General features: G+C 39.8%; 1 protein-coding gene across 3 annotated transcripts in view; it reads right to left on the bottom strand.

Moving 5' to 3' along the window:
* Positions 1-23,589, bottom strand: part of GNB4 (G protein subunit beta 4) — a 59,148-nt gene that overhangs the window by 24,220 nt on the left and 11,339 nt on the right. Inside the window, exons 2-5 of one of the 3 annotated variants that reach the window (XM_045386600.3) lie at positions 7,881-7,979; positions 5,850-6,012; positions 2,664-2,702; positions 1,145-1,251 (exon numbers count right to left, since the gene is read on the bottom strand). In XM_045386600.3, coding sequence (XP_045242535.1) covers positions 1,145-1,239 — 95 coding nt within the window. In that variant the 5' untranslated portion in view covers positions 1,240-1,251; positions 2,664-2,702; positions 5,850-6,012; positions 7,881-7,979. The remainder of the gene's footprint in view (positions 1-1,144; positions 1,252-2,663; positions 2,703-5,849; positions 6,013-7,880; positions 7,980-23,589) is intronic. The other 2 variants (XM_005546439.5, XM_015445549.4) reach the window with 2 other exon arrangements.

The following is a 23,589-nucleotide window of genomic DNA, read 5'->3' on the forward strand; positions in this document are numbered from 1 at the left end:
CTGAGGCGGTTGGATCACCTGAGGGGCAGGAGTTCAAGACCAGGCTGGCTAACATGGTGAAACCCCCTCTCTACTAAAAATAGAAAAATTAGTCAGGCATGGTTGTGGATGCTGTAATCCCAGCTACTTGGGAGGCTAAGGCAGGAGAAGCCATTGAACCTGGGAGGCAGAGGTTGCAGTGAGCCGATATCGCCCATTGCACTTCAGCCTGGGCAATAAGAGTGAAACCCTGTCTCAAAAAAAAAAAAAAAAAAAAAGAAAGAAAGAAAAAGATGAAGACATTATGTCAGTTGTCAATTGTATACTTTTATGACATGTCGATATTATTGTGGTCAAGTATCCCAATTAGAGCAACAATTGAGGCTTCTTCTACTTTACAATTTTAGTGTCTCCTGGGAGAAGAGAATAAACGTGCAACTTCTATTAAAAAACAGAAGTTTCTCGGTTTAGGCATTTCCCATTAAGATTAACCAAATCAAAGGAACAAGTAAATCACTGTGGCAGCAGACACACCTGCTATTGCCAGACAATGGAAAAAGCACAGGCTGCACTGTAGCCTTATACACATAGTGAATGACAGTGATGAGCAATCTATGTAACTGCAGGCCAGGTGGCAGCTGTGCGTGTGCCCCTGCACCTGCAGACGGTCAGCTTGCACATTCAAGTACACGCCTTTCTGTGATGGGGTCAAGGGAGTAAAAGATGTATTCAATAGAAATAACTTTGTTTGGTGTAATTTCCATTATTTGCAAATTTATGTATTAAGTACCTATAGCAATAACCAATAACTTGCACATAGAAGGTGTTGAATAAATATTTGCTTATTAACTGAAATCTCAAAGTTAATACACAAGAAAAATGCTTTGAGCATATTTAAAAAACACAGAATGTCTGCAATGTCCCACTGCAAAGAAAAGGAATCCTCTTCTAAACAGTTGTCCTGGATTCCATATTAAAAATTTTTTAACTTTTAAAGAGTCAATTAATATTCTTAGTGAAAGCAACATGTTCCTTCATCTGAGATGCATTTTCTGCAAATGCTTCATGAATATACTCTTTTTAAACAAAGAAAATGCAAATGATAGTCCTTAATGAAAATAATTCTGAGACAGTTTAAAAATGACAGGTAATGACAGGTACAAACCTGGAATCGTATCCCCAGTGCATAGCATAGATTTTAGCTAGGTGGCCCCTCAGTGTACGTCTTGTTCGCATTTGTATTCGACCCACGGAGTCCATATTTGATGTAATCTTTTGAAAGCAACAAAAATGTTATTCTTTACCTTAGTCATGGTTCATGAGACAACTTGAACTAGAAACAGTGAGGAGTGAAAAAAACAAACATAAAGTACATTTATAGTAATCGAAGAAATTTAATAGATATAATTCCACAGAGCCGTTATGGGATCAATATGTTCATGAAAATTATGATTAGTTTAAAATAATCCTATGTGCTATTATAAATAATATATATAAATATATAATAAGAATGCCTTCTGCAGACTGTTAACTAAAAATAGATAAACCTCTATGCTTTAATAAAAAGCCAGCCACAAATAAAAATCTAGTAGCAAATGATCACAGTAAACATTTATAATTTTAACTGTAAGAAAGCCAATTTTATATTTGTAAAGCACATAAAATACTTCCTTAATAATAATTATCAATATTAATTAAACATGAAGCCTTCCAAAGATTTTTAAAATATTAGTTTTCTTAACCCCTCTTAATATCATTCCCAACCTACGAGTTTTCACAAGGAAAAAAACCACTTAATTCGGGTATACCAAAAAGAATCAGAAACTATTTAAAAAGAAGCATAAACTATATGAATCTATATATACATATATACATACATAAATATACATAATCCTTTTTTTTTTTTTTTGAGACAGAGTCTTACTCTGTGTCCTAGGCTGGAATGCAGTGGTGTGATCTTGGCTCATTGTAAAATCTGCCTACCAGGTTCAAGCGATTATCCTGCCTCAGCCTACCAAGTAGCTAGGATTACAGGCAGGCACCACCAGGCCCAGCTGATTTTTTTTCTAGTAGAGACAGGGTTTCACCATGTTGGCCAGGCTGGCCTCAAACTCCTGACCCCAAGTGATCCTCCCACCTCAGCCTCCCAAAGTACTGGGATTACAGGCATGAGCCACCATGCTTGGCCTTGAATCTATATATATACACGTGTGTGTGTGTGTATACTTATGCATACATATATATATGTACATATATATATATAATTTTTTTTTTTTTCTTTGAGACGGCGTCTCACTCTGTCGCCCAGGCTGGAGTGCAATGGTGCAATCTTGGCTCACTGCAACCTCTGCCTCCCGGGTTCAAGTAATTCTCCTGCCTCAACCTCCCGACTAGCTGGGATTATGCCCAGATAACTTTTTGTATTTTTAGTAGAGATGAGGTTTCACCATGTTGGTATAGTTGGTATATTTGTATAGCATTTATTTTTCCATAGATGTCTATTTTAACAATATATTTTAAAAAGCACTCGCACTGTATAGCATTTGGCAAATTATAAAGTGCTTTTACACGAGATTTCATTTAACTTTTTTCAATTAAGTACTAATACAAGGATCTGTCATTTGCCTCAATGTCAAATTATTTTATGAGTTACCAAAATGAAATAAAGAAAAACAAAACTTTACCTGAACAAGCGTTGCATCATTACATGCTTTCCGAGCATCCTGAAGTAAAGAAGGATGATTATAATGCATTTAGAAACCTGTGGAATGACTACAGTGATACTTTTTTTGAAAATGTAGATTTGCTAATTTACTTTTCACTATACCACATAATCTTTAAAAAATGTTTTAACATAAAAACCATATAACCTAAATCGAACCATTTTAACCATTTTAAGGCATATAATCCAGTGGTTTTTAGTATCACGATGTTGTGTAACCATCACCACTAATTACAGAACATTTACATCACCCCAAAAAAGAAACCCCGTATCTCCTAATTCCTTTTTCTCTCACAGCCCTTAACAATCACTAATTTACTTTATTTCTCTATGGATTTGCCTCTTCTGAACAAAATCTGAGAGATGTCAATAAAAATTTGAGAGACCTCAAATTTTTATATAAACTGAAAAGGATTATCAAAAGGAAGATGGTGAAGCAGAAATTAACAAAAAATTAAAGACTGCAAAGAGATATTTAATAAACAAAAAAAGTTTTAAACCAAACTTAATCAGTTTTTTAAAAATTTATCAGTTAACAAATTTAGAGGATTTATACACATAGAAAAATAAGAAATGCAATTAAATCCTTTCTGCTAGACTGAAACTTTTTTCCACAAAGGTTACAGTAGTATCCTCTTCAATTTTTTTTTTCCTATACAGTGTTTTAAGTACTTGCATACTCCTGGGCAAGGAGAAGGCACACAATGTTTGCTGACTAAATGTCCCAAATGGACAACTTGCTCCAGTCAGCCAAGGGAAAAATGCCTGTTTCAGCTCACAGCAAACACTGGATGGCGGACATGATCTTTCTGGCTGCCCTTTCAACCTATTTATAACCACTTAGAATATTTCTAAGTAAGGGTGTTCACAAGCAGTGGCACAAAACATATGATTTTATTTTTTCATTCTTAGCCAAATTGTGGGTTTAAAGACCTCATCTGGTAAGGAATAATGTAGCCCACTTTCCTATAATGAAGAGTTTCCAGAAATGACAGTGATGGGCCTGGACCATGTTCCAAAAATGGTAGAGTTGAAGACCAAATTCTTAAAAAAGGTTCTTTGACTTCAAGCTTCATGAAAATGAAGTATCATTGTTTAGACTATCTTTTTAAATTTAGTTAGTTGTTAAAAAAACTTGGTTGAACACTATGTGTCAGGCACTATTCTAGGCACCAACAGACACCAAAAATCTCTGCCCTCATTGAGCTTACATTAATATTAGTAACACAATTTAAAAACTGCAAATGGAAATTACTGAACTACAGTGAAAATTGGTAACAAAAATTATCATGTTGGAACACAAGAATTCTACAAATATGTTAGCAGTGGTTCTGTGCAAAATTACATTATGCAAAGATTCTATTTACACTGAGAACTCTCTCTTATGAACACTATTATCCATTATAAAACAGAATATAAGGCCAGGCATGATGGCTCATGCCTAGAATCCCAGCACTTTGGGAGGCTGAGGGGGAAGCACTGCTTGAGCCCAGGAGTTTTAGACAAGCCTGGGCAAACAGTGAGACCCTGTCTCTGAGAAAAAAAAAAAAAAAAGAAAGCAAAACAAAACAAACAAAAAAACCAGAATATAAAGTATTCCCAATTAAAGGCTGAATTCGTACTGTCCAGCACCACAAGAAACACAAAATCTGGTAAGATCTTTGTGCAAGAGAAAGATGATACATACTTTTTTCCAAATCAAAGACATAACAATTACACAAGAAAACAAAATGTTTTCTCTATTTGCATTTTTTAAAATTTAAAACAAATAATCTACTACAACACATAATAAATATATATTATACCATGTATTTATACCATAGTAAGGTAAAAATATAGATCATATTTCTGGATGGGAGGAGGAAGAAAGGAAAGTTTTGTTTTTTTTTTTTGAGACGGAGTCTCGCTTTGTTGCCCAGGGTGGAGTGCAGTGGCGTGATCTCGGCTCACTGCAAGCTCCGCCTCCCGGGTTCATGCCATTCTCCTGCCTCAGCCTCCAGAGTAGCTGGGACTACAGGCGCCTGCCACCACTCCTGGCTAATTTTTTATTTTTTATTTTTAGTAGAGACGGGGTTTCATCGTGTTAGCCAGGATGGTTTCGATCTCCTGACCTCGTGATCCACCCACCTCAGCCCCCCAAAGTGCTGGGATTACAGGTGTGAGCACCGCACCCGGCCGGAAAGATTTTTAAATATAGTGTGACAATTAAACTAAGAAAAGTATGTAGTATTTCACATATATGTGGTTACTTGAAATCACGGGAGGAGATGATTTGGTGAGCACCTGCGCCCACGACATTGTGCTTGGGATGCTAGTGAGATATGAAGATGATTAAGACACAAAATTATCCATTTAGCTACAAACAGTAGGGGTAAACGTGCACAAGGAACTACAACACAAGGCAGACCGTGATCAGCTCTATAACAGAAGTCCAACATGCTGCACGAGTAAAAATCTGCCACTTGCTGGCAGTAGACTAAGTCCTCTATGTGTTATTTCACTTAATCCTCTGCAGAAACATATAAAGTGGGGTACTGGTACTCTTGCTTCACAGCAAAGATACTGATCATCAGTGAAGTTAAGAAACTTGGCCAGACGCGAGAGCTCACACCTGTAATCCCAACACTTTGGGAGGCCAAGGCAGGCAGATCACAAGGTTAAGAGATCAAGACCACCCTGGCCAACATAGTGAAACCCCGTTTCTACTAAAAATACAAAATTAGCTGGGCATGGTGGTGTGCGCCTGTAGACCCAGCTCCTCAGGAGGCTGAGGCAGGAGAATCGCTTGAACCTGGGAGGCAGAGGTTACAGTGAACCGAGATCACACCACTGCACTCCAGCCCGGGTGACAGAGTGAGACTCCATCTCAATAAAAAAAAAAAAAAAAAAAAAAAAAAAAAAAAAAAAAAAAACATGATAAATCCAAGTGGAGGGCTCTTGGAAGATTAGGACTCAACAGAATTAGAGCAAAATTGGCTCAGAGGTAGTATAACTCCAGGCCAAGGGAACAATTTGATAAAAGGTAACAGATGAGAAAGAGTAATGCCTGTTCAGGGAACCAGACTAGCATGGCTACAGCACAGGTCACAGGAAAGGACATTAGTAACTAAGATTGGGAGAACCCACTTTAAGCTCTAGCAAAACACACCTGGTCTGAATCCTGGATCTGTTACCTTGGCAATTTATTTAATCTCACTGAGCCTCAGCTTCCTGAACTATTAAATGAAGTAACACCATCGACTTCACAGAGTCGGTGTGAGGATGGGCATGTGGCCACGTGGTTTAGCCAATCAGCTGCTCCTGTTCAGCATCTGGAGTAAGTGACACAAAGTAGACAAGGCAGAAATTCCTTCTAGTGGGTGCAGTAACATCGAATTCAGAGACGAGCCTGCAAAGCCTTCTGTGAGTATCCCAGGCAAAACAAATCTCTCCTTTGTTCTGAAATTTGCTCAGATACCTAAGGTTTCAACTCATTCAGATACCTAAGGTTTCAACTCATAATTCTTACTCACATCGAAATAATTAACTTTCTTGAATTCCTGGCAATAAGTCTGTCTGGTTATGACTTCACTCAGAATCAACACTTTTCTGGTGAATGTTCTTCATTCATCCCCGTTTTTCCTAATCCTTTCTTCTCTCTTCTTGTATCATTTTTGTAGAGATTTGATTTGATTTTTGGAGACGGGGTCTTGCTCTTTTGTCCAGTTAGAATGCAGTGGTGTGTTCATGGTTCACTGCAGCCTCAAACTCCTGGACTCAAGCAATCCTCCCGCCTCCGCCTCCCGAGCAGCTGGGACTACAGGCGCAAACCACCACACCCGGCTAATGTTTTTCTGTTTAATGTTTAATGAGTCTCCTTATGTTGCCCAGGCTGGTCTTGAACTCCTGGTCTCAAGCAAACCTCCCACCTCAGCCTTCCAAAGTGCTGGGACTACAGGCGTGAGCCACTGCACCCAGCCTACTCTTCACTTTTAAATTAGATAAATTCTTCAGAAACAGCTATTGCAAGAGGTTCAAACTGGGAAAAGCCGCAGCTGTGTTCCAAGTTATGAGATTCTCCCTGCTTACCCTTGTACGTTGCTTTAGCCTTTACTTTTCTCTGGGAAAAGGAGGAGGCAGCTGCCAGGCTACTCACAACTCAAAGCCTCTTTCCTCCACCCTGCTTACCACCAGGCTTCCTACAAGATGGCATGTCTATATCCTTTCATTTTTAGCTCTGCCTTCCTTGATATTTCTCAGTGCTAATGAAGCCCAAGGAAGCATCTGTTCCCATTGTTCCAAAGAAGGGACCGTGGTGCTGTCTCTTAGAGAGTGCTCCCCACGCAGACGCCTCCTCTCAGAGCATCTCCACGTGCTGCTGCTTCACTGCATTTGGCAACTCCTCCCCATCCTATTATGCTTTGAAGATCTAGTGTCTTTTAATTTTGTTAAAGATGGAGTTTGTAGTTGTTTCTTATCCTTACTGTTTTGAGTTGATTCCAAGAGTAAAAGGTGTCAGACATGTTTTGATTCTGCCACTAATAGTTTTGTTTTGTTTTTCTGAGACAGAGTCTCGCTCTGTCACCCAGGCTGGAGTGCAGCGGCACGAGCTCAGCTTATTGCAAACTCCGCCTCCCGGGTTCAAGTGATTCTCCTGCCTCAGCCTCCCAAGTAGCTGGGATTATAGGTGCATGCCGCCACGCCCGGCTAATTTTTCTATTTTTAGTAGAGACGGAGTTTCACCATGTCGGCCAGGCTGGTCTTGAACTCCTGACTTCAGGTGATCCACCTGCTTCAGCCTCCCAAAGTGCTGGGATTACAGACATGAGCCACTGTGCCCAGCCTAATGATTTTCTGCAATCTAATGTACAGATTAATATTTTCCTAGTGTATTACATTGTGACACTATCTACATTATTGTTTTGTACCAAAAATCTATGATTCTAGCCATGTAAATCAAGAGAGAATTATGTCTGTCTTTCATAGAGGTCATTCTTCTACATAGGTACTTGTTTGCAATGAATTTTGAAGAGTTATTTCGAGACATGATAAACACAAATAGACCTTAGTTCTTACTTCACATGTGAGAGAAAAAAGACCATTTCTAGCCTTCGAAATCATTTAATATAGACTGATAAATAGGCAAATTTTGTAGATTCCTGTAAATAAGTGTTAACATTCCGAAATGAAAAGGTTTTACCTGAATCTGATTCCGCAGTTGTTCTGCTTCTTGCCTCAACTGTTCCAGTTCACTCATTTTTTCAATTTGTTTACCTCAGGAGCTAATGAGTGAAAACAGCTGTTAAAAAACAGAGAACAAGAGAAAGATTCAGTTCTGTATTTACATCTTCATCTAGTTTTACAACACTGACATATAACTTCTTTTTGGACCTTCTGAAATTCAACGGAGGTAGTCAGTTATTAAGGGAATTTAAAGATGCTTAGTAAATACAGATTGAGGTTATTTACTGAAGGGTTTTATATAAGAACACGATCAGACGATGGAGGAGAAATTGCAAGTTGTAGTATTCAAGGCTGAATTATGCGGAACTGGCACCAGAATGGAGTCCAGTGAGAAATATTTTACAATAGTTCAGAAGACACCAAGAGACTTCCCCACTTGGATGTCTGGATTGGTACCTCAAAGAGTACCTCAAAACTGAACCCCACCTCACCCCCAAGCCTTCCCCATCTCAGGAAATGGCAAGTCCATCTTTACTTACAATAGTTTAAGCTAAAAATCTGGGAGCAGTCCTGTTTTAATCATACCCTCCTCATCGAATCCATTTGCAAATCATGTCAGTTATTCCTTTAAAAATTATCCAGGTTCTAACTCTGATCTCCTCCACTTCTACTGTCTGGGTCCACACCACCTTGATCATCTCTCACCTGGTCTCCTTCCTACTGCCCTCGACTACTCTCTGGTCTAATTAGAGCAACTAGAGATCCTTTGAAAATACAAGTCACTTTAAATCCTCCAAAGGTTTTCCACTCCACTAAACTCTATTTTGACCCACAGAGCCCTGTATCATTACATACACACACAGACACACACCCCCCCTCTGACCTCATCTATCACTCTCACACTCTCTCTCTTCCAGTTGTTCAAAGACCTCTCTGATGTTCCTTGAACACGCTAAGCAGGCCCCAGTCTCAGTGTCTTTGCATTTGCTCCTGCCTCTGCTTGGATAGATCTTGTCCCTGATATTTTAATCCCTTGCTCCCTTATATCTGCTCAAATGCGATCTTCTCAGCGGGACCTTTGCTGATAGCACACATGCACCCAAACACGCTCCTCTTACCCTGTCTTGTTTTTCACTATAAGACTCAACACCATCAGCAAGTATTTACTTATTTGTGATCTCTTTCCTTCTGATAAGATGTAAAGGGCCGGGCGTGGTGGCTCACGCCTGTAATCCCATCACTTTGGGAGGCCGAGGTGGGTGGATCGCTTGAGGCCAGGAATTCAAGACCAGCCCGGGCAACATGGTGAAACCTCGACTCTACCAAAAATACAAAAATTAGCCAGGTGTGATGGCACATGACTGTAACCCCAGTTACTCAGGAAGCTGAGGCACAAGAATTGCTTGAACTTGGGAGGTGGAGGCTGCAGTGAGCTGAGATCACACCATTGCACTCCAGCCTGGGTGACAGAGCGAGACTCTGTCTTTAAAAAAAAAAAAAAAAAAAAGGAGATGTAAAGTTCCTTGAGGCGGGGTCTCTGTTTGCTTTATTCTTTGTCGTATCCCCATCACTTAAGATACTTTGGTCTCCAGTAAATGAAGCAACCTGAAATAGCTTAACAAATAAAGGAATATTCATTCTAAGGATTTAGGATGAATCCGAGAACCAGAAGACAGGAATATCACTGCCTCTAAAGGACACTAGAGGCTAGAAACTGGGAGTATTCTTTCTCCCTGGTCTCTTTTCTCTTCCTTGGTTTTTTTCTTTCTACAGAATGACTTTTTCTGCTCCCCTAAGTACAAAACCCAAGCTTATATCTTTTTGGGTCAAGATTGTAGCCCAAAATGACTGTCCTAAGTTCAAATTCCCATAAAAGATTGATTCCCCTCATGAGAGAGAATTTGTTTTTGGTGTCTATCCTACAATCACATCAACCATGGTAGAAACATCTGTTTATTATGTTCAGACAAAAAAAGAAAAAGAAAAAGAAACCAGCATCTATTTATTCTTTCAGAATTCACTATGTATTTATTTTGTCCAATTAAAAAATAAATGTATGGGGATTGATTGGAATGGCATTAAGGTATAAAACAGTTCCAGAAGAACTAAAATCATTCTAATATTCCATTTCCAATTTAATACTGTGGCGTATTTCTCTGTTTATCCAAAGTTTCCATCTTTTATTTATGAGTCCTCACCATTCCCTGATAAAGTTTGACTGTCGAACAATTTAGTGTGCATCTCAGAGAGGGCCCGACTGGACAGATTACAGCCGGTCTGGAATACCATTCTGCTGAACTGAAGACAAGCAGCATGCAGGCTCTTTAAAGTCACAACCTTAGCTGCCCTTGCTGACGGTTCCTGAGATATCCCCGGCCCAAAAGTCCTAGAACTCTGATTGATTTTGATAGCTCTTTATTTTTAGGGTCCCAAAAAATTTGGGGTAAGCAGAACTCGTTTACACCCCTCCTACTAAGTTGCTAACATACTAGAAAGAACTATCAACGGGCCTCGGAACTTTTTAAAAATTTGCAGTTATTATTATTACCATTATTGTTATTATTTGTAGAGATGGGGTTCTAGCTATATTGCCCAGGCTGGTCCTGAACTCCTGGGTTCAAGCGACCCTCCTACCCCAGCCTCCCAAAGCACCAGGACTACAGGCACGAGCCGCTGAGCCCAGCCTGGGTCTCAGAACTTTTAAGCATATTAAAAATTACCTGTTACCCATCCCACTGCTGTCCTTCCCAAAGCCACACACACATACCAGTGACCTTCTAAAGCAGGAGCTACCTGTAGTAAGAGTTACTTGGGACAGACTATGATCTGTACCAAATGAATGAGAATTTCCAGGCTGAGTGCCCCTAAGGATGGAGGTACCATGAAGAGAAATGGGAAACAAAAAGCAGTTCCCTCACCACCATCACTCTGTGGATGGGGCACTGATGGGATGACGGGAGAGGCAATCTGTCACAGACCCTGGCCCTTCCTGCACATTCTGGCTGGAATGCCAAGAATACAAGTCCCTAGTGGCTGTTACTTGGGCCATCTCTCAGGATTGTTTTGCAACATGCAACCTCAAGGAATAAGACAATGTCTCCTCAGGAGACAAAGAGCAGAATGACTTCTATTTACTGTAAAAGGGGTAAAACCCCCAAGCTCAGTGTCTCTAGGCTGTGATGCAAATCCAGTGCATGTGCAGCATCCATGTGGGCCTACCTGTGTCACCCTGTGGGCACTGGGGAACATAGGCAATCAACACAAAGCAGGATCACACCATGCTACTCCCCGTGAATAATAAAATCTTTTGTGTCTGACCAAGGAGTCTCATGAAACAATAACAGACTCATTTATTCACTTGTAAGTAGGTAAAGATCCCAGGCCCTTTGCAGTCATGGATACAGGCTTCACAAGAAAAAAGATGAGGGGTCCAATGTGGAAAATAGTGAGTTTGTGGCTCATCACTTCTTAACCAAGCTTCATCCAGTACTTCATCAGGCATTCTAGGTCCAGCACTTCAAGCCTTTTCACAGTACCCCAGACTGCCTGCCCTTCCATCTTGTCACACTCAACAGCAAAAGCAAAACCCTGGATGAAATCAGCTACCTACTTTCTTTCAGCGAGCACTCAAGTGGCCAAACATTGATTGAGAAAGACAAACAATGGGGCATATCAGTCTACTACAAATTCACATCACCAATCTCAACTGGGCCCTCAAAACTACCTGGCAACCCTACACAGCTTTGTATGCACTGCTTCTGCTTTTGCTATCAAATATTTAAATTCATTTGCAATCTTTCCAAAATTTTGACCTTCTCACAAGCCCTCTTGCAGCACATGACCTTGCCATCTATATCATAAAGTAGAAGCCATCAGACATGAACTTTTTCAATTTTCCACTACTATACAAAGCTATAGATACATAACTGACTCAGCATATTCCTCATCTTCCTTGTGTGTGTGAATGAGACAGAGAGAGACAGACAGACAGACACAGACACAGACAGACAAGGTCTCACTCTGCTGCCCAGGCTAGAGTGCAGTGGTGGTGAACTGCAACCTCAACCTCCCAGGCTCAAGCAATCCTCCAGCCTCAGCCTCCCAAGTAGCTGGGCCCACAGGCGGGAACCACCACGCCCTGCTGATTTTCTTTTTCGATAGAGACAGGGTTGCCATGTTGCCCAGGCTTGTCTCAAACTCCTGGGCTCAAGCGATCCCCCCACCTCAGCTTTCCAAAGTGCTTGGATTATAGGTATAAGTCACTGTACCCAGTCCTTCCTTTAAATTATAATAGAATAGCTGACTTCTCTCCTGTTTGGGCCAATTCCTCCACTGGCGATTTATTTATTATTCATTCATTCATTGATTCATTCTGAGACAGGGTGTCACTCTGTCAACCAGGCTGGAGTGCAGCGGCACAATCATACCTCACTGTAACCTCAAACTCCTGAGATCACCCAATTTTTCCACCTCAGCCTCCCCCAGTAGCTGGGACTACAGGCATGCATTATCACACCTGGCTAATTTTTCTTTTTTTTTTTTGAGATATAGTGTATTGCTATGTTGCCCAGGCTGGGCTTGAACTCCTAGCCTCAATTAGTCCTCCCACTTTGGCCTCCCAAAGTGCTAAAATTATAGGCATGAGCCACCATGCCCAGCCCTTCCACCAGTGATTTAAACTCTCACCTTTTAACCACCAGTGATTTAACTCTCACTCTTACACTTCCAGTATATTCAATCTCATGCATTTTTTTCTTTTTAGTCTTTTTATTAATAAAATTTTCTAACACAAAGACTGAACAACCTAATATTCATCACATAGATTTAAAAAATATTAACTTTTTTTGCTGTATTTGCTTTATCTTTTGTTTCTGCTGAAGTATTTTAAAGTCAATTATAGACATCAAGACATTTTAGCCCTAAATACTTCACTATACATCTCTAAAAATATCTACCAAACCACAATACCATTATCATAACTACCAAAATTAACAGAAATTATTTAATATCTAAAACCCAGGAGATTTTCAAATTTCCCCAACTCTTTGACCAATGTCTTTTTACATCTGATTTGTGCAAATCCAGATCCAATTAAGAACTACATAATACATTTAGTTATGTCTCTTGTGCCACCATCTAGAAGAATCCATCTCTTGCCTACTCTTTTGCACTTTCTGACATTGACTTATTAGAGAGACTAAATCATCAGCCAGGTGCAGGTGCTCACACTTGTAATCCCAGCAGTTTGAGAGGCCAAGGTGGGTGGCTCACTTGAGGCCAGGAGTTCGAGACCAGCCTGACCAATATGGCGAAACCCCATCTCTACTAAAAATACAAAAAATTTAGCCAGGCATCATGGCATGTGTCTGTAATCCCAGCTGCTTGGGAAATTGAGGCAGGAGAATCACTTGAACCCAGGAGGCAGAGGCTGCAGTGAGCCGAGATTGCACCACTACACTCCAGCCTGGGTGAAGAGAGACTCTGTCTCAATTAAAAAAAAAAAAAAAAAGGAAAAAAGACTAAATCACTTGTCTTACAGGATGTACCCCATTCTGTTTACTTCCTATGGTACTACTGTTTAACTTGTTTATCTTCTATACTGATTGCTTGTAAACTGGAAGGGGGTTAGATCTACTGGCTAGATTATATTTAGGTTCAATATATTTGGCAAGAATCCTTCCAGGTGATGCTGTGGACTTCATACTACAGCACATCAGGATGAACTTAATGTTTCTTTGTGCCACTATCAGAGAAGCTAAGATTCCTCAGTGTGTTCAGCTGTTAACAGCTTAATTTGTCCACTATACAGTTATAATCCCTCACTCTCATCCAGCAGACAATCTGTGGGGGAACTTTTCACTTTCAAATGGGTCTTTTCCATCAGCAGTTAAACACGCCCAAGTCTCTCCCTTAAAAAGAAAAAGAAAAAAGAAAAAATTCCTTGACTCCACATTGCACCACCACTTACAGTCCTTTTTCGTCCCTTCATCAAGGACTTTTAAAGAGAACTGCCTACACATGACCCCACTTTCTCACATGAAATTCTGAGTTCTCAAACCTCATGTCCAGCAGGCTCCAGCTATGTTTGGGCAGGCATGATGGAGAGGGAGCGTAGTTGTAAGGCAAGGGGCTGTCTGAGAAATGTTGCTAAGCTGCAAAATCAGAACCCTTGTGATGCCTGTGCCAGACAACCGCAACCTTTCTTTGGATGTCTGAAAAGAAATGTCAAAGCTGCCCTTTTTTCCCCTTTCCTTTTTGCTGCTAAAAGGAGGAACTAACTTTTCACTCCTTAAAAAAAACACAACTGATTCATTTTGTCACTTGGGAGGAAGAACATTCTGATTACACAGATTTTTTTGGTGATCTTTTCTTCTCAGCCAACAACTGTTGGATTCCTGAGAATACCAATAAAGCATGAATCTAGCATAGACCAATAGATTATAAACTACTCTCAGACAAGCCTAAAGGCTGATGAGGGTAAAACGAGGCCACAGGATGCCCCAGGTGAAGCCTAATATGGCAAGTCCTAGTAAATACATTTTGAAGGTAAGGATCCAAAGTGGCCAAACTGTGTTGTGTGTGTGTTGAAATGTGTGTACATAATATGACTATAAAAATTTTTAACTCTTGGAAACAATACTATTACATCAGGTATAGTTTAGTAAGTAGCTCCCTCAGGCTGTTTATCTAAAGCATGGGTAAATTCAGGAAAGGGAAGCTCTTTAGCGACACACTTTGACAGTAGAAAAGAAAGTCATCTAACCACTTGCCCTCCTGCAGTTCCTTTACATCCACAGTTTAATAAGAAACAGAAATCACGGAAGTGGCAAAAGGATGTCTAAAGCTTTGTGATGTGAGGAAAACAAAAATATGAAAAGTGGAGGGAGGGGGGGATTGGCAAGACAGTTACCCACTACTGAAGAAATCCTCCATTGGGTCTTAGCCAGGCGGACTAACTGCAGCATCAATTAATTCAGTGTTCCTTATTTAAAGTTTAAAATAATCAAGATCCCAATCTGAGAAGGGAGTAAACCAAAAAAATAATTTGACTGATCAGACTTTTCCTGAATTAATGACAAAAATAGGAAGTGATTACAGACAGAAAGTTTTTCATCTACACTAGTTACATGCAAAACAGAAAATTGAGTGGGACTTCTCCCAATAACACAGACCTGATAAATGAGCCCCAAAGATGAAGACAAAGAGGCATCAAGCATGCTATTAAAAAAAAAAAAAAAAAAAAAGCTTTCATCATAGGGGAGCAGAATCTCCCCAAAGGCTTACTAACAGTTCAATGACCAGCTATATCCTCCAGCCCCACCACACAGACACATCCGCTGCTGACGATTTTTATAATTATCCCTACATATGAGAAAACTGGGGAGATGAGAAAAGATCAACTATAAGAGCTAGCAGCTTCCAGCTGGGCATGGTGGTCCATGCTTCTAGTCTCAGCCACTCAAGAGGCTGAGTGGGGGGATCGCTTGAGCACAGGAATTTGAAGCTGCAGTGAGCTACAATCACACCACTGCACTCAAATCTGGGAAACAAAAAGAGACCCTGTCTCTAAAGGCCGGGGGAGGGGGGAGCAAACAGCTTCAGTTGGGTAAATACAAGGTATCTATGATGAGAACACAGATACCTCAAAAGAACAAAACACCAAAAAAAAAAAAAAAAGTCACAGACTGAGAAAAGATAGCTGTAAGCTAAAATTCAAATACTGAATTAGCATCTAGATTTTTAAAAGTAATTACTTCAAATGAATCATTAAAAAGACTAACAATCCAATAGGAAAATGTGCAAAAATATGAACTGGCAAACCACAGCAGGAAAAGCTGCAGATGACCACATACAAATGAAAAGACACTCGACCTCAGGAATCAGGGAAATGCAAATTAAAATAAGATAGAATTTCATGCCTATTAGATTAAAAACATTTTATATCTCAACCAAGGGTTGGCAAGGTTGTAGAAATGGGACAAATTCCATGGGGCAACTCTTGGGGAAGCAATTTGGCAACATCTAACAAAGGTGACAACACATGTACCTTTCAACCTGACAGTTCAATTCTGCTTCTGGATATATAAGCCCTAAGGAATCTATAGTACATGTGCACAGGATTTAACAGTGTTCATACAGCACTACTTATAATAACAATAAACTGGAACACCAATGCCCACTGACAGGAGAATGGATCACTGTAGTGCTTTCACAGTAAATTATTATACAGCGGTGAAAACAAATGAACTACAGTTACATGCAACATAGATGGATCTTTAAAATAATCTTGGGAGAAAAAAAGCAAATTCCAGGAGACACATACTGGCATCATACCCCTTTTACAAAACTCAAAAAACAACAACAACTAAATGATACATACAAGAATGCACACAATGGGCCAGGCGCAGTGGCTCCACACCTGTAATCCCAGCGCTTTGGGAAGTCGAGGTGGGAAGATCGCTTGAGGCCAGGAGTTTGAGACCAACCTGGCCAATGTGGTGAAACCCTGTCTCTACTAAAAACACAAAAATGAGCCAGATGTGGTGGTGTGTGCCTGTAGTTACAGATACTTGGGAGGCTGAGGCATGAGAATCGCTTGAACCTGGGAGGCAGAGGTTGCAGTGAGCCGAGATCACACCATTCCACTCCAGCCTGGGCAACAGGGCAAGACTCTTGTCAAAGAAGGAAAGAAAGAGGGAAAGAGGAAGGAAGGAAGGAAGGAAGGAAGGAAGGAAGGAAGGAAGGAAGGAAGGAAGGAAGGAAGGAAGGAAGGAAGGAAGGAAGGAGGGAGGGAGGGAGGGAGGGAGGGAGGGAGGGGAGGGGAGGGGATGAAGGAAGGAGAAAGAAAGCAAGAAAGCAGGGAAGCAAGAGAAAGCAAGAAAGAAAAGAAGGAAGGGAAGGGAAGGGAAGGGAAGGAGGAAGGAAGGAAGGAAGGAAGGAAGGAAGGAAGGAAGGAAGGAAGGAAGGAAGGAAGGAAGGAAGGAAGGAAGGAAAAAAGAATGCACACAAGCTGGATGCAGGGGAGTGGTGGACGCCTGTAGTCCCAGCTACTCCAAAGGCCGAGGAAAAGAGGATGGCTTGAACCCAGGAGTTCAAGGCTGCAGTGAGCTATGACTGTACCACTGTACTCCAGCCTGGGCAGCAGAATGAGACCCTGTCTCTTAAAAATAAACAAACAAAATAAGCAAGCAAACATAAATATATAAAAGCAAGTGCTATAGGAATCAAAGGTGAGCATATTAATAATTTATCCAACTCTTGCACCTGAAGTCCACTGGGAACAATAAAATAAAAATAAAGAAAAAAGAAAATGAAGCTTAGGGAGGTTAAATAACTTGCTTAAGATTAGAGGCAGAGTTCAGATTTGAATCCAACCTTATGACTCTGAAACCCAGGTTGTTTACCACCCATACGGCCTCTTTTCAAAGGGCATCTTAAGACCTCTTTGCTCAATCTAATGATCCTCCCTTCTTATTGAAATTTTATTCCTGAGGCTTTCATGAACCCATACTTCTCCGATTACCCTTGTACTTAATTATTCCTTCTTTTTACCTTTATGGGTCCTTCTCCTCCATTCATTTAAATATTGATTTATGTGTCCAGGGTTCTATCTTCATCAAGCTAGTTAGGAAACTTCCCTCTTGGGAGGAAGCAAAGCTAAAGAGGAATATGAGATACACATACCATCCCTTTCTTTTATAAAAAAACAAAACAAAACAAAACAAACAAAACAAACAAAAAAAAAACACAGAAGGGCACAGTGTAATCGTCAACGAATTTCAACCAATAGTGATTTTTGCTCAAGATCACATTGGAGCTGCTTATCACAATCTTCAAAGCGGCATTAACATCGCTGACTAAGGCAATTTTAAACCAATAATTAAATAGAAATTGTTTCATAAACACAGTGCTCTTATTTTGTCACCGTAACTTCTTGATTAAGCACTGTTTCAACACGAATATTCGATTCATTTAACACATTTTAAATAACTATCACATAGTGAAAGCGTTATTGAGCAGAAAGCAGCATATCAGTTATCTTTTAAGAGTTCAGCTGTACCAGTTACAAATATCAAAAGATACTAATGAGCCATTGTATCCAAGCCAATCTGTTAAATAAAATGGAAAAAATACACTTGCATAATTCAAATGGCCTTCTCATTCCATGTCTTAGAATGTCCACAGAACTTTTACTGAAGCAAGGCATTATGCAGGCTGTACAATTATATTGCTGTGTTAGTGAACACATTTTAATCTGCACAAGACAAGAAAATACAAGTATTTCCTAGCTACTGTTTCATACTGATCATGAAAGCTCATATAAGCCATAAAAAATGTTACTTTAATTTGTACTTAAAAAATGTAAGTATAGGCCTGATGCAGTGGCTCATGCCTATAATCTCAGCACTTTGGGAGGCCAGGCAGGCGGATCACCTGAGGTTGGGAGTTCAAGACCAGCCTGACCAACATGGAGAAACCCCATCTCTACTAAAAATACAAAATTAGCCAGGCACATGCCTATAATCCCAGCTACTCGGGAGGCTAAGGCAGGAGAATCGCTTGAATCCAGGAGGCGGAGGTTGCGGGGAGTTGAGATCATGCCATTGCACTCCAGCCTGGGCAATGAGAGTGAAACTCCATCTCAAAATAAAATAAAATAAAATAAAATAAAAGTAAGTATAAACTACTTTTGCTTCTCTAGAAGTCTATTCATAATTTTAAATTTGTTATAAATTTTCTAATATGCTACTTTTCTTTTTGCAATACAAATTTATATTTCTTATACTTTATAAAATAATTTTTAAAAACCATAATGAATCAGGTACAATATTTAAAGCTTTTATGTTTTTTTTTTGAACCAAGACATTTTAAAACACACATGCCCACCCACCCCAAGTATTTCATACACAGACATCTCCACGTGGCTTGCTTTCTCAGGAAGTTAGTCAAAACCCTACAGCTGCATGTGTACAAGTGGATAAGAGAGGAAAATAGAAGTCGCAGATGCTGAAATTGTAGCATACGGCATTAACTTTTTTAAATCTTGTTTTTTGTTTTGCTACCAAATTACTCATCACATTGAGCATTTTAAAATACCCCTAAAGTAAAATAGTTCAACCTCTTGTGAACTGAAGGCAGGCTGTTTTGTGTTCCAGGAAATAAACAAGGCACTCCTCTCCAGTCTATTTCCCTTCACCTAACTGTTATGTCCTAGTAGGGTTTACTCTCTCACCAAATATTTACTGAATGTGCCAGGAACTGGGGCTACATATGAATAAATCTGAGGCCCAGGTCTCAAGGAGTTTACAGTCTAAAAGGGAAGACAGACGTATAAACACATACACACATAGGCCCATAATCCATTACCCTAAACCCTAGGGCCAGATATATTTCAGAATTTGGAAGTTCCCAGGTTTTAGAAAGGGATGTTCATTGTGTTGGCGTAACACCACAACCAGACCCCAGAGCAGCACCCACAGAGTCAAGAATTAACATTTCTGCAGCAAAATGTAAAGCATGCTCATACGAGGTAGGAAAAAAAACAGACTAAGAACCTATAACCCCAGCACTTTGGGAGGCCAAGGTGGGCAGATCACTTGAGGCCAGGAGTTCAAGACCAGCCTAGCCAACATGGTAAAACCTCGTCTCTACTAAAAATACAAAAATCAGCAGGGCATGGTGGCGTGAGTCTGCAGTCCCAGCTACTTGGGAAGCTGAGGCATTAAGAATCGCTTGAACCTGGGAGGCGGAGGTTGAAGTAAGCGGAAGATTGCACCACTGCACTCCTGATTGGCAACAGAGCAAGTTTATCTCCAAAAAACAAAAACAGACTAAGCGATAGCTTCACGTTATTACAGTTCAGGTCACACTGTGCCACCAAATGAGTTTAGGTCATATAAGGTTTTGCCACTAAATGATTTATGAAAAGGAAAAAAAAAAAAAAAAAAAAAAAACCTGTAGTTTTCAAGAGTATTTGGTGTTTCTAAATAGTTAAGAGACTGACCTGTAATACATATGAGGAGGATCACCTGGCACAAAGGCAGGATAGGCCAGGCACAGTGGCTCATGCCCATAATCCCAGCACTTTGGGAAGCTAAGGTGGGCAGATCACTTGAGGCCAGGAGTTCAAGACCAGCCCGGCTACATGGCAGGTATCCATCTCTACAAAAAAAATTTTTTTAATCACCCAGGTGTGGTGGTGTTTGCCTGCAATCCCAGTGCTTTGGGAGGTCGAGGCGGGACGATCATTCGAGCCCTAGAGGTCAAGGCTGCAGTGAGCTACGATTGTGCCACTGTACCCTAGCTTGGGCGACAGAGTGAGACCCCATCTCAAAAAAAAAAAAAAAAAAGAAAAGGCAGGATTACCCCTGAACTTCAAAAGTACTAACTAGGAGTTAGCCAACCAAGAGATAACATTTATTGAGCATTTATTACGTGTATGTATACAACTCTGTGCAGTAACTCTTTATTTAGTTCTCAAAACAACCTCAGAAGGTAGGTACCAGTATCATTCTCATTCCACAGATAAGGAAACTTTACACATGGAGGTTATGGACCTTAGCCAAGTTCACACAACCTAAAGGAGCCAGAGATGACTACTTACAGTGTGACCCCAGAAATTCTTTACTCTAAGCCTCAATTCCTTCATCTGCACAGTGGGGATCTCTACCCCACGGGATTGTTTTGGGAATTAAATAATACACATTTTTTAATGTCTTTGGAAATTTAAGTCAATTTGGCCCAGCAAGGGAAATACATGAAAAAGCTATAACCATGAACACTACTCAGGCTACTATCTACAGTGATTAATCGACGGATCTAATACTATAGTGCTCTAAACAAAAATGGAAAAAGAAATAACCAGAAGGAAGTCCTTTCCTGGCCTTCGCACCTCAGTTATATTGCAATTTAACTACTTCTTCCTCTACTGAACTCCTTAAGAAGCAATGGGGCAACTTGGTAAAGGCTGTGTTTTATTTTCTGGGAAAGGACTAAAACAATCCATGAGCGCTGTTTCATTTGCACCAGGACTCTCGTACTGAGGGGTAGAGGAGAGTGGTTTCAAAGGGGGAGAGAGAATAGGAAGAAAACAACTAATCATTTGAAGGGCTTTCTCAAACTACATCCACATCCTGGAAGATTTAAATACTTGCCCCACCGCATCAGCAGCACCTGCCACTGTGGCCCATACCCACCCTAAGGCCTTGACTCTTCAAGTGTGTAAGGGCGGAACCAGGGTTGATAATCACTAATTGAACCAAACAGTTTCAATCTATGGTTCTCACAGTGTGGGGACCAGCAGCATCAGCATCACGTAGAAACTTGTTAGAAATGCAAATTCATAAATCCCTTCCCAGGACTACAGACTCAGAAACCCTGAGGGTAGAGCCCAGCAATCTGTGTTTTAGTAAGTCTTCATGGTGAGTCTGAAGCTCTCTAGAGTTTGAGATCCACTGGTCTAAGCTCTTATTTACACAAGCAGTTTAAGATCGTGTGATTGGAGGAAAGTTCAAGAACGTGTGTTCATGCATTAATCACTTCCCCAAAATCACTAAACTGGCACTTATAATCTTCCTAATCAGATAAAACATCTAAATACTTAAACATAAAGACATCTGTGAAAGGAAAATAAATCTTGGAACCCCAGACTCACTAAGCCTAAAGGAAAAGTCAAGCTGGGTCATGCAAACCTGCCTCCCATTTTGGTTCCTAAATAAGATGGCTGCAAAGATGAAAAGCTACATATCTCCCTCACACTTTGCCCCACAAAGAAATCCTTATGGGCCCCAAGATCTCTACCCTAAAGCAGTTCCGCTGAAGCTCACCATGGCAATGTCAATTGATAGCTTATCTTCACAGGTGTGGGACACAGGACAGGACTCAAAATCATCCCTTCGCTCACCTCAGACAAATGTATATCTGATTGCTTCCTCTGCCCTATTTGTCTATGTTGTCTTATGTAAAAATACAGATTTCCTGATCTAAACAAAGGGATGAATGATATTTTCCCCTACCCACTTCCCACATGAAAACTGCATATTTCCCAACATGCTGCCCTTTCTCCTTTAAATATTGAAGCCTTCAAAATCATCTTCAAAGATAGGCATAGACCTGTCTCCCAGGCACACATCCTTAACTTTGGCAAATAAACCTCACAAAATGATTGAGGCTTGTCTCAGTTTTTTTCTTTGATGTATACATTAAAAGGAATATAGATTTTTAAAAAACTATTCTCGTTCTTAGTTCATTTTAAAACAAAGCAAAATAATTTCCCATATCTGAATTGTGATAAGATTTTGAATTTTTTTTCTGAAGAATGGCATCAGAAAAGGCAAGGAAGTTCCTATATAAATTGCAATTTTTGCAACGCTCCCAACTTAAAACACTTGTACACAGAAATCATTAACAATTAATTCCTTGACCTATTTCAGGTATTATCTTCTCTTTCCTTGATGGAAACAATGCATCAAACAGAACTGTGATTTTTCAGGGAGCAGCTATACCTCCATTGGTCTTACTTTAAAGAACCATAAGAATAAAATAAATACCAAGGTCGGGAAGGACAGGCTTAGTTAGGAACCAAGCTGTCTTCTTTTATCTTGAAATATTCATGCCACCTAAAAAAAGAGACACTTGAGCCATTTTTTAAAAAATTAAGGCTTAAAAGAATTAATCTTTGTTAAAGTAGCAAAGTACATGAGAAAATACTCACCAAGAAAAGTGTTTCATGTATTTTGGGAATTAAAAAGGGACTTAGATTCTGAAATGCCAGCTGACTTTTACATGTTTCATTATTTTTGAAAGAACTTGTGATTACGTTTTCTGAACAAGCACGATGTGATCAGTTGGTACAGGCGCAAACTGACCAAGAAGAAAAACAAGTTCTTTCTCCCATAAATGGGTCCATTTGGGGTTAATAATTAGGGCTTATGACATTGAACAGGATATGTCATCAATGCTGAATCTTAACAGGGATGGTAAATTCCATTACCCAGTAAAATTTCATGCATAAAAATAAAAAATGAATAGGAATTTATGGAATTAAAACCTAATGCAGAGTACATGTCTTAAGTATAGTGTTGATGTTTCTATTCTTTCAGTGTATTTTATAAAAATTCCTGTATCTAGATCTGTAGATATCTAGAGCTATAGATCTAGATATGTATCTATAGAGAGGGAGGGAGAGAGACAATAGCAGCTTTAAATGAATACGTTTAAACTCTTCCAGTCAACACTGTGGGAAAGTTTTCAAAAGGATTTTCTTCTGCATTATTCCTATTATTTTCACCTATACTCCTAAAAGTACGTAAGAAATGAGTATTATTCTGACCAACTGTCAATCTAAATCATCATGTGATTCATTCTTCCACTCAACAAACATGTATTAAACACCTACCCTGTGCTAGGCATAGAAACCCACCCCATCAGAAACATTCATCCATTGGAAAAACAGGTAAGTAACAATACAGCCATGCATCACTTAACGATGGGAATATGCTCTGAGAAACACATCCTTAGGCAATGTCATCACTGTGCAAAATTCAAAGGGTGTCCTTACACAAACTTAGATGGTATTGCCTACTATACACCTAGGCTCTATAGCATATAGCCTATTGCTCCTGGGTTACTAACCTGTACTGCATACTCAATACTGCAGGCAATTTTAACACCATGGTAAATATTTGTGTATCTAAACATATCTAAACATAGAAAGAATAGTAAAA

The sequence above is a fragment of the Macaca fascicularis genome, chromosome 2 (assembly GCF_037993035.2).
Source record: "Macaca fascicularis isolate 582-1 chromosome 2, T2T-MFA8v1.1".
Lineage (NCBI taxonomy): Eukaryota > Metazoa > Chordata > Mammalia > Primates > Cercopithecidae > Macaca > Macaca fascicularis.